The 12510-nt window shown below is 39.6% G+C and overlaps 1 protein-coding gene across 1 annotated transcript; it reads right to left on the bottom strand.

Moving 5' to 3' along the window:
* Nucleotides 1-122: 122 nt before the first annotated feature.
* On the bottom strand, nt 123-7641 carry gtf2b (general transcription factor IIB). Its single transcript, XM_010733332.3, has 7 exons — nt 7516-7641; nt 5536-5648; nt 3189-3322; nt 2770-2916; nt 1865-1994; nt 1215-1496; nt 123-574 (listed from the first exon to the last, which is right to left on the bottom strand). The coding sequence occupies exons 1-7, from the start codon at nt 7530-7532 to the stop codon at nt 441-443; spliced, it is 957 nt and encodes a 318-aa protein (XP_010731634.1). The 5' UTR covers nt 7533-7641; the 3' UTR covers nt 123-440.
* Between the last annotated feature and the right edge of the window lie 4869 nt (nt 7642-12510).

Here is a 12510-nt window from a genome sequence, read left to right as displayed (position 1 = left end):
AGATGATTTTATGTAAACAAAGAGCCCATTGTGCTTTAATGAAAATCTTTTATTTTTTTAAATTACTTGAAACAATTCAAACAAACTAACAAAATAGAACCTGGTCATTTTTCTACAAAAACAAAGTTTTATGTATACAGTATGAAACCAGCCTAAAATTGCAAGCATCAATTACACTTTCCCACTTGGACATATATACATGATACAGTATATACACTCAAATGAAATACTGTAAGTACAGTCTGCAAAGCGGTTTATTTAAGCACTGGAATGTGTCCGTTTTATTCCTGTGAGAGTGCCTCGACAAAGGCTTGAAGTCTTAAGAGGGACAAGAGAAATCTTCCAAATCCAACACAAATGATTTAATTTCTTAAAAAAAAAAAAAGGAATACAATCCTGTAAGTACAGCAGAAAAACATCGTTCACTGTGTAGAGTGTGTTCACAGCTGTGGCAGCTTGTCGACGGGTGTGTCGAATTTGAAGTCTGGAGGGAAGAGTTCGGCAGCGCGCGGGTAGATGAGGCGGTACGACTGCCGGATCGTGACGTCTGCAACGCCGGCGATGTCCCCGATTTCTGTGGACACACCAGGACACCAGTTAAACTGTTGAACTGTGTACAACCTGAAACATGCTGCATCTTAAAAACAATAGCTGCAGCTAAAAAATACAAAGTTGAACACATTGCATCCGAAGTTAGGGGGAGTGCCACAGTCCTGCTCAAAGACTACTTCATCTTCATCTCACTGTTCCCACTTCACTGATTTACAGTGGGAGTATTAGGTGCTCTAATTTTCTTGTAGCCTTGATTACTTGTTACTTTGCAGACAAGAATAATGCAGAAAACAGTGAACATGGGTTACTGACCATCACCCTAACCCTAAATCTCTGGACTCTCAGAGATCTGAGAGTGTTTCACAGTCCTGTGAAGAGTTCTGTACGTTCGCTGGTGTAGCACCATGCAGCAGCCTGTGTTTATGTTCTCTGTCAGTTTGGGAATCAGGTCTAAATATTCTGGGGTTCATTTGGATCAGGTCTGACTTGTCCATGGGTCACTTTTGAAAACTAATTCATTCATGCCAGGTTTGGTGGGTTTTCCTTTGGTGGACTGGGTCAAAATTGTTTGACCAACAAAGACCTCTTCCACCAGTACATGTGAATATAACTCATTATAAGACTTTGAGAACATCTGGCAGTATTATAGCAGCATCACTCACCTTTCTGGGTCTTCTTCTCTGCAGAGGCCTGGGAGGCCATGTAGATGGCTGCAGCAGCCACGGAGATGGGGCTCCTGCCGGGCACCAAGTCCAGCTCCACAGCCTTCCTGGCGATGAAGGTGGCCGCCATCTGCACCTGTTTGGGCAAACCCAGGTTGGAGCAGAAGCGGGACATGAAGTCTCCGGTGGTGATGAGGTCCACGCTGGTCTCCAGCGCCTTCAGGATGAGCTTGAAACACCTGCCAATCTCCTTCTTGGAGATCCGGGAGACGGCGCAGATCTCTGTGGAGAGGAGGACAAAGTGAGGAGTGAAGCAAGGAGAAATGTCTCTTTCAACTCACTGCTGAATGTGTACTGTAACTTCTACGGTCAAATTAGAGAAGAGAAAGTGCGTCAAACATGCGTCCTTTACTTCTATATATAGGATGTTTTCTTCTCTGAAACCACAGGGACAGTTTCTAATTGCCTTTAGTTAATGGTGGCAAATTACACACCACAGATTAAATCCCATTGAGAGACACTTAGGGGATTGTGTGTGTGTAATTCTTAATGAGCACAATTTACAGAGTACACTGTATATCATGTAGCACCATCATCAAACTAGATTTTTGTTTTGACGGCAGATAGAGAATGAAATGCTTCGCTCTGACCTTTAAATGTTCGTGGTACGCCTTCTTGTCTGCAGGCGATGTAGAGACAGGCTGATGCGATGGCATCGTTGGCTCGCCCTTTCAGGCTCTTCTGTTCATAAACTTGTTTGAATAAGTTGTTTGTTCTGTCCTGCAGAGAAAATGAAGTCGTTTACATAAACATGTCATTTGCATCCGCCCAGAAAACGTCTTGACGACAGTCAAAGCACGTGTTTACAGAAATATTTTCATTGTGTCGCGACATAACTTAGAAATAAAACAAAGACCAATCTGTGGCTCTTTTTGATTTACTGAATTAAAATTAACACCATCTTGTACATTATTACCCCAGCAGAGTCAATGTCTCAAGTTGATAGAATAAAACTGCAAACCTTTCATACCCTCCGTATACGCAAGACCCACTGACATGAACGCGTCTTCACCCCACAGTGTCAATCTGTGACTGCAGTATAGTTTCCACACACAGAATCACACACAAAGTTGTAGTTTCATTTCTCTTGCTCTCTACCTTCTGCCCACGTGTGCGTGGTTGACATTTCTCTGTAAAAAGAAAGTTCAGTTTCCGTTGCTAACAGAGACGCCTGGTCAATAAATAACAGAAGTAACAGGAGTGTGTGAGCCTGTACGGGTGTTCATGGTGTTAGTGTAGAACAGTGGTTCTCAAACTGGAAGGGGGATAAGGGGGAAAATGTTGAATGTGATTTATGTAGGAAAAATAATCAAACATGCTCGCAAGCTCGTCTTTATTTCACTGAAATTCAACTTGCATCCTGTTGTTAGCTGCTTCCCTCGTCACTGTTCATGGCGGATAAAAATTGTGGGGTGGCGTGAACGCGTTCCTGAAGGTGAGCACGTCAGAAAAAGTGAAACCTCACACATAATCAATGTATATAGATAAAACTTACTATGATGTTCCTTGGCAGGTTGATGCGGTCTGCCATGGTGCTGATTTCTTTAAAGGCGTTGAGCATGGCCCGGTCAGAGCTGCTCATCGTCCGCCGGTTCTGGTACTTGGAGTTACCGAATTCATCAAAACTAGCCGCGCCTGTTCCCTGTGGTGGAAACAGAGAGTGCTCATCAGTGCTCTTGTTTTTCGAAAGAAGACATAATAACTTTTAGGATGTGGTTTACTGAGACTACAGCAGACGTCACGAGAAAGGCTCGTTATATCATCGCTATCAAATCAGTACAGAAATCTGTGTCAGGTAATTGTAATATAAATGCTGATATTCTTATGAAGAGTTTCAGCGTTCCTGTACATCTGAACACAGGTACAATAGTTGCTTACATGTTAGATGTTTGTACATCTTAGAACAACTCTCACCTTGCTGATCATGGTGGTCAGGTCGCCTCCGTTGAGCAGTGGGTTCTGGGCATCTCCCACTCTGGATGGATCTTTGAGGGCTTTCTCGTTGGAAAACGTCCTCCACTCTGAGCCTACGTCGATCACACGGTCACCTGAGGAGAAAAGGTTTGTTAAAAATAAATAAAATTGATCAAACCGAAAGCTGAGAGAAGCAAACGGCAAGCAGCGAGCTTTAATTGGAACGTGGACTCAGGACGGCTTTCAACTTGTGACAGCTAAAGACAGAGAGGAAAACAGTGAGAGGAGGGGGGTGACCACAGGGCCAGAGTGGGAAACGGGTCACTGCAGGAAGGACTCAGCCTTTCGTACATGGGGAGCCCACTTCACCAGTTGAGCTACCCGATTTATTTATTTATGAGTATTTTCTTATCCACCTTGTGTATTGTGAGCCGCTGTAACATCAAAAAATGTCAACTACGCACATATGGCAGAACCTGCAGCAGAACATAGAGCAAGAGACAGACTTCATCCGACCTTTAATTCCTATCCTAGAGACCAAAATCATCTTTACCCTGGATTTAAACATAGCACCCAAAAGAGAAATTATTAAGACCATATTCATCTTTAAACAATTTCAACTGGTTTTTCAATATTTTCACCTGTTGCTCTGAAACGGGTTTCTTTGTCTTCCTTGATCCCTCTGGAATAAGTAACCAGCAACCAACAACACTGAGCCACATTCAACACAACTCCCTTATGCAAAAACACAGTATCTTCAGGATCTCACGTCTGAAGATACTGTAGATATGAAATACTGTAAATACTGTCTCAATCGTCTCGTACTATCTGCCTGGAACACATCATGAAATATGATCTGAGCTCGGTCATTCATCTGCATCAAATTTAAGATGTACAGCCGATAAAAGGTGTGACAAAGGATTTTGTCTGGCCATTATCTTCTTCCTGTTATCACCACTGTCTGTTCTTGGAACCCTGCAGCGGGGCCGAGGATTAGATTTCTGATATTTTAATCCTGTTAAGCTTCTTTCTTTTTTTTTAGCCATCCATCAGACTCTCTAATATCTAGAGGCAAAGTGACATTCATCTCCTTAGAGGCCAGCTGAAGCTATGGGAGCAGGAACAGAGGGCGCTTTAGCTTGCATCAGAGGGTGACTGGCGTCTCTCGTCTCCCATCTGACCGGGTCTGTGCTCCGGGGGCTCATTAGAGGAGAACTCTGTGTTCCCTTACAGCTTTGTCTTACAGCTTGCATCACATGTTAACAGGATTTTCACTTCACACATTTTGTATCGGTGCCTGGGCAAAACGGCACAAATAACTATTATTTCTCTTCTTTCATTTTCACTATCTACTGCTCATCTGTCTCTGCTAATAATATTTGACAATATTATTTTGGATCTCAGTGTTCTTCTAGCCTCGCACTGATTGTGCGCAAGTGTTTCTTCATATTGTGCTTATTATTCTTGTCCTTGGTTAAAGGGTCACTTTAACCAACACTAAAAGAAAAACATTTTATACTTCAAGTATAACAGCAAATGAAAAACATTTGCCCACAGTCAGGTCTGTGTATTATCCAGAATAACTATGGATGAGCATAAGTACTCGTGTAAACAATTTGGACGTCAGTATTGGTTTTTCTATATTTTCTATATAGAAAAATGAGCAACAGATAACATTCAACATTTTCAGTCACACATTGATCTTTGCCTTCACATTTAACCTGTTTTTTGTTGTGTAACTATTTTCTGGTATTTATTTTAGACTTTAGATTATTATTTTTTGCGAGTAATCAATAATTTAATACAAGTACTTGAATATGGACTTCTTCAAATGCCTGATCCTAATATGAACTGTTACTGGGATTAGATACTATTGTTTTGTTTTTTTAAAGATGTAGTTTTTACATGGTTAAAATACTGCAACAATTAAATTTGCTTTTTTTGTATTGCAGTGGTGAAAGAAGTCATGACCTCACCTCTACATGACAGAAATCAAAAATGTGTCTGCTGAACATGGCTGAGGAACTGAGGGAGAAGTGTTATTGTCCAGATGCAGGTTGAGGAGCATTACATGGAAACAAATTTGTGGCAGTTAACTTTTAGTTTTATGCTTGTGGTCTTGTTTAGATTGTCAACTCAGCTGATGTTTGCATGCAGAATGAAACACAGAAAGACGTGTACTAAGACAACCTTAATGTATACTGATTAGCCTAATTACATGACAACAAAGGAGTTCAACTGATGAACAGATAAAGAAACAGGAAGCTGAAGGAAGGATGTGTACTAAACCTGGAGGCTCAACGATTCATAAGCAAACGTGCATTGTGTTGACAGAGTACATACTGACCTACTACAAGGCCACATTCTGGGCAGATCATGTCCCCCGCTCTGTAGTCCTCCACCAGTATGGCATCAGGGTGGTTGGGACACTGAACTCTGGGTAGGGCCAGGGCATCTCCACTACAAGAGCAGAAAAACAGTTAGTGATCGAACGGCTGAAAAAGGAAAGAAAAAGACGAGACAGAGAGAACAATTAAACAGACAGACGTGGATTGTGGCGGAGGCAGAATTCATGCTGAGGTCTGGACACAAAACACACTTCTCTAAAAGGCTACAAAAAAAATAATGAAAGAGGAAACAGAAAATAAACAAACTGAAGACAACGGCTAAGCTCATTTCCATTTCTTATACCCTGGGGAGGAAAATTCAGCCCAGATGTGTTTCACAGTTTCATTACTTTCTCCCATGTGTTGCAGAGAAGAAATACCCGAGTGAATATTCCTCCACCACCGATCATGCACGGCGCAGGCTTTTTGTTATAATGGGTGTTTTGATCATCCAACTGACGGGAGTATAAAACACAAAACTGGGAACAACATGTGTATCCAGACACAGAAAAACGACATCAAACATCGGTCAAAATAATCCGTGCGTAGTGGAATATTTATATTACATGATTGTGTGTCCTTTTATAACCACATATAGCCACATTTGATCTCTGTAATATTCTAACAGGTTTTTAAGTATAACACTGTGTGCCTTATAGTCTTGTTTGGTTTCACTCAGTAGAAATCTTTCTCTCATTTCTGCAAGTTGTTTGCAGCAGCAGTTGTTTGATGTATAAACTTGACCTTGGTTCTCACGGTCCAGCAGAGCTTGTTAGTGAGGTTTGATACTGATGAACACATTCCACTGTAGCCACCTGCTACAGTCAGATAAGTAAATCATAATAATGACCAATACTCCTTAGAGGTGTAGAAGAATCAGCGTGGGACTGCCCCACCCTGAACATTTTCTGCAGAACGGTCTTGTGCATTTGTCTTTGCACTGTTCCTCTTGCAAAAATACAATGACAAAACCTTTAAGGACCAATTGATTGACTCGAGATCTTTATTTTGTGTTAGTGACAACACCAAACAACCTGAAGGCTTAAAGAGGCATCCAGCAACTAAACTCGAATAATTGTCTGTAAAGTGCCAAAGAATAGACTACATATATCTACAAATATATTGAACAATATCCTAACATTAGGGACTCAGAGTATATTTGTGATTTCAGCCAATAAAAATAACTGTTGATTAATTAGTTTCAAGTATAATCTTGATATATAACAACTGTAACAGACATGCTGTGAATCAGGGACCAAACGTCACGAAAACAGATGATCTCATTTTTACTGGATGTCAGCATCACTGTGCATTGTGTCCAGACTCCTTCACATGAAGCTGTGTAACGTTAGGGGACCACACGGACATTTTCCAGCGGTGACAGTGATTGCAAAACACCAACAAAAATATGCAAACACTGAATAATTAGCAGCTAAACGCAGAGTGCGCTGGCTGTACGAACTTGTTTAAAGACAGTTGGCTAAAAAGTTAAATGTAGACAAACAGCAAACAAACAGCTGAACCTGTTTACACATGACAGGAGACCGCCGGTGCTAGTTCGTGTTTCGGCTCCGCACTACACTAGCTGCCAGGAGAAAAACAACAACAAAAAAAAGAGGTGAAACGGCGGCAAAACAAGACAACAAAGCGGAGCAGTGTCAAAGTGTTTGTCAACTGACGCTACATTAACGCCAGAACAACGTTGAGAAAACGTTACGCCGACACAGACAGTGATTTCTGGCAACATCCACCAGGCTAGTTAGCCACCTAGCACAACACATCGCACTTAACGGAGACCGGACTGATGTCTACCGGCTGACGTTAGCGCCTCGGGCCGGGTCCGACTCGACAGCGTTTACAAAATTACACCATGAGAGTCACACACGAAGGAGAAAGAGCAGCAGCAGGAGGAGATGTATTTAGTGAAAGTTGCTACGCACCGGCTCGTCGACGCCATGTCCTCCCTCGCTCTGTCCGTGCGTCAAAGAAACAATTGTATGTGGCACCTCTATTTATAACTTTTTCTGATCACGTGGCCGTTAGAGTATGGCGATCCGTCAGGCCCAAACTAGACCAAATGCGCACAGGTTTCTTTAGAACAAAACATTTTTCAACTCAACTTACTCCTGCTGTTTATGATAACACCATAGCTATAACACGTGGCGATGTTTGTATTAATATTGATTCATGCTGTTTGCTTTGCAAAGTGTCTGGAGATCAGGCTACACCCAAGACTCCCAACGACGAACAGTTAAAGAAACAGTACAAACTCATTTTTCTTTTCTTTCCTTTCCTCGTTTTGTATACTCACTGTAATACCATTTATACTACTGTATGTATGTATCCAATGCTGCACGTTGCTCACGTTTCCTCCTTTTAAAGTAGGAGGAAGAAATATTTCATGATAAGGGGTGCAGACATGATTATATGTTAGAACAAGTGTAAGTCTCCTGTTGGATGTTCCTAGTGTCTATGTTATGTGTATGTATGTATACCATTTTACATGTGTTCAGTAAAAGAGTAAGAAAAGAAGCAGTACAATGTGCACACAAAACCAGTGAGATCACATACAACACCAGTTTAATGACAGGAATAAATATCAGTCTTGCTTCCTTGTCAACAAATCTGTGATTTATACATAGTTTTCTTGGGAAGTCCCAGGAAAGGGAAAGCATGAATGACCTAAAAAGAAAAATCAGAAATAGTTGTTATTATTTATTGTCTGTCCTATATGTCTTGTGTATGCATTTTTATATGATGTATCACATTTTTATGATAAGCTGATCTGCTCTGTACTGAATTAGATATTAGATGGACAGATATATAGGATAGAGTTTAGGAAGATATAGGTCTATCTGTGTAAAATATATAAAAGAAAAAAATACATATAACTGAATTCATTAATTAATAGGAAGCAACTGAACACTATTATAATTAAACACTATAACTGAACACTACTATAATTAGTACTAAATTACATTGTTATTTCCAGGAGACTACCTTGAAAATAGTACTAAATTACATTGTTATTTCCAGGAGACTACCTTGAAAATTATTCAGAAATGACAAATAACAGTATTAATCACTAATTAAACCAGGCTGGATGACAGAGGTTTAAAATTGCAGAACCTATCAAGTATAAACCTTATGTTTCACCATAATGTCTGATTATCAGTGTGGTTGCCCAACATGGAAACAGAAACTCAATAATGGTTAACCAGTAAACCAAAAGAAATGCTTTCAGCTTAAGACAAAGACAAAGTAATATTAAAAGCACATTTAAAACATCTGTTCTGCACCAACAAAACTCTAACTGTATCAATTTATCCACAGAAGCCTACTGATAAATAAAAAGTCTGTGATGTTGCTGACTGTGCCAGCCTGTGTCCGAGACTGTACCAATCAGTGACTGCTCTGCTCATCTTCCCCTGAAGGAATCCACACAGTGCCACAAAGACTCATTGATTTGGTCTGAATTTGTGATTCAGAACAGAATAACAAATCTGTCATCATAAATCATCATAAACATAAAATGACCCATTATTTCTAAAACCTAACCCTAACCCAGAAAAGTTAACTAGGAATGATCTAAATGCACTATCATAACCTCAGAAGTATAAGTCAAAATTGTCAGAGTGCATCAAGACAACAGCAGGAGGAGCCAAATAAAAACTGTGTGTCAAGTTGCCCTGGTTCAGCAGAGACGCTCATTGTTCCAGGATGATGATTACAGTTATTACTTTTCATGGACAGATCATTCGGCACTGATATACCACACAGTGCTCGAACATGGTGGTAATCTTACCTTCGAGATCATATAAAATGACACTTCGCCTACAAAGAAGTGCAGTTACATTTTGTTGAGTTTGCATTATCTGGGTTGCGCAATCTAATCTGTCCTGGCAGCTCGGAGTGACGTAGATTCTTTTTTTACCAGACAGTTTTATTCTTCTTTTTTTTTTTTTACATAATAACATAAGCAGAAAAAATAAATACCCTCTTTCACGACCAAAAACAGAGAAGAAAACAAGACACAACACAATGACGAGGATAGAGAAGGGGACAAAGTAATTAATAAATAAATTAACAGATAGTAAATGAAGTCAATCATGAAACAAATGAATAAAAAATAAATAAACACTTGAAATTAAAAGTAATCACTGGAATATTATACTACTCAGACAGGTTGCTGATCAATCAGAACCACCTCTAAACTTGTTTTTTAAAATGTGATGTAGGTTTCTGAGTTGGACCTGATAAGAAACAACCTTGATGTAGTTGCTTCATCAGCAATGAAAATGAAGAGAAATCTAAATGTTGTCTGTTTACTGCTGTGGAAACAATGTATGTAAGAAAGTGTATTCACCATGATGTATTTCAATTGTTTACTATACACTGTTGTCCTAAAAGCAGTGAAGTACTTAAGTATACATTCATTGTACATGTACTTCATTAAAATCTTTGTTTAATGGCACTTTCTTTTTCTACTTCTCTATCTCAGAAGGAATCATTGATTTTTTTACTTTTACTTTATCCGACAGCTTTGGATGCTACAAATTAACATTTTTAAAACACAAAACGTATTCAAGGTACAGTGTATAGGATTTAGTGGCATCTAGTTAAGTTGCTGATGGCAACCAACTAAATAACCCTAACCCTAACCCTAACCCTAACCCTAACCCTCACGTTCCACGCATGTAAGGTAAACTACAGTGGCTGTGACACACAAAAACAGAAGAGGTCATATCTAGAGTTTGTTTGTCTGTTCTCAGTTTGTAGAAACATGGTGGTTCAACATGGCGGGCTCCACGGACCCGCTCGCTCTGTAGATATAAATGGCTCATTTTAAAGTAATAAGAACATAATGACCCTTATTTTTAGGTTTATATACACAAATGAAAACATAATTGTGGTTATCATATTCAATTTCTACCAGTAGATGCCCCTAAATGTTACACACTGGACCTTTAAGAGTCCAGAAATATTATGTTTTGTTATAAATTAAAATACTGAAGACTTAAGTATGCCTAAAACAATCAGTTGGTAAGTCGATTAACAGATTTCTTTTCTTTTTTTTACAGTGTGTTTTTAGTACTTTTTCCCTGAGAATCATTCACATATCCTTAATACAGAGACGCTGCAGAGATACGCTGCTATCAGAGCAGAAGAAAAAGTTGGTTTCTTTGTCTCAAACATGCATGCAAATACTCACATTGTACTGACTACCTCAATGCCAGAGGGGCTGTTTTGTTCATTATTTCCCAACTGCTGTATGATGTCACACCACATCGCCATCCATCACTCTTGCTGTGTGTTGAGTAATAACAAAGGATCAACACGAGCACACAGCCTGTGAGCCGACACCTGTAACAGAGTATGTAATCCGACACAGTATACAGTCTTTCTTGTCCTTTATTGACTCCATTCATTCTTAGACTCCTAACCCTCCACACTACATGTCCACTTGAAACTGCTAAATTCCTACCATAGATAAAGAGAATATAGAAATAATGCAGTGCAGGATAGAAACATGTTTGTTTGGGTTTGTGGCCTTATCTAAAATTTAAATAACTGTTTTTTTTTTTTCTACTTTCACACAGAGATCTCACATCATGTCAGTTCAGTTAATTCACTAGCTAACGTTTTGTGCGTGTCTTTGATACTACCTAGTGTTTGTTTGTTTTTTTAAATCAGAGCGGGAGGTCCATGCTGAATAATTTATACCTCTTTGACCAAATTCTCAACACAATGAACTGGTTACCAAGGGTCCTCAGCTGTCAGCCCCATCACCCCCACAGACAGGAAACCCCATACTGTCCAATCAATCCTCTCCCTGCCACCCAGTGTGACAACAAAGATAGATAGATAGATAGATAGATAGATAGATAGATAGATAGATAGATAGATAGATAGATAGATAGATAGATAGATAGATAGATAGATAGATAGATTTGCATCTTATATAATAAAGTTTCTTAAAAAGGAAACACAAAGACCTGTCTAAAAGAAATTATTTGACATGCATCAATTCACTACTTTTCCCATTCACTTTGTCCACTGTGTCTTTGTTTGGCATTCTATAAACCCAGCTATCGTGACTCAACTCTGAGCAAATATTTGACCCTATTGCAAAATAAAGCATCTAATATACCTGAGGCATTTTTACCTGGATAAAATCACTTATCAGTTTGCATTTGTCTATGTATGGTCATACAGCATCTTCAACATCTTGTAAACTGTGATACTATAACGCAGCAAACACTTGACTGCTTTTCTTTGTTCTCTTTCTCTTTTTTTTTTTTTTTTTTTTTTTGTTCCTCTCAAAGTACAAGTTGTAGTGTGTGAGCCAGCAGCCGGCAGCCGGCAGCCAGCAGCCCAGGACCGGTTGAAACCTGTATGGTTTGCAACTCAGAGGAGACACTTCCTCCACCGGGTGCATCATCAACCAAATCCAGAAAGAGCTGGAAATGATGCACGAGTTCAGCACTCCGGGTCCTATTGACTGTTGAGTTAGTCAAGACAGATAAACCCAGTGTTAATAATGTTTTGCTTTCTCTGTATGTAATAACACAATGCATCATAGTAAACACGTGTCGAGTGCACAAAAGGTACATGTGAGAAGTCTTAATTGGTCAGCTGAATTATTTCTGCCGACAACACGAAGAAGTACTTTATGGTGTCTGACTCTGCACCGAAACAAAGGGGAAGCCAGTGCTGAGTTCAAGGCACGCTGGGAAAGCGGTACACACGAGAGCTCAGGTTTAAGTTGGAGGGCCTAGCTAATTTTAAATAGTATTCACTTCAAATTTTTGTCTGTAATACGCCTCGCTTACTAACTTGTTGAATACCTTCTGAATATATTATAGGGTTAGGCATTATAATTCTCAAATACTTGCTAAAACTCTTTGTGTTTGTTAGCTACATACTCATACCCA

This window comes from Larimichthys crocea, chromosome XII (assembly GCF_000972845.2).
Source record: "Larimichthys crocea isolate SSNF chromosome XII, L_crocea_2.0, whole genome shotgun sequence".
NCBI lineage: Eukaryota > Metazoa > Chordata > Actinopteri > Sciaenidae > Larimichthys > Larimichthys crocea.
This window is presented reverse-complemented; position numbering and strand designations above follow the sequence as displayed.

Coding starts and splice junctions, on each gene's coding strand:
- gtf2b (XM_010733332.3), bottom strand. Junction 3,323..5,535: donor AGAATGTGGCCTTGTAGTAG/GTCAGTATGTAC, acceptor TTTTCTCCTCAG/GTGACCGTGTGATCGACGTA. Junction 2,917..3,188: donor TGACCACCATGATCAGCAAG/GTGAGAGTTGTT, acceptor TTTCCACCACAG/GGAACAGGCGCGGCTAGTTT.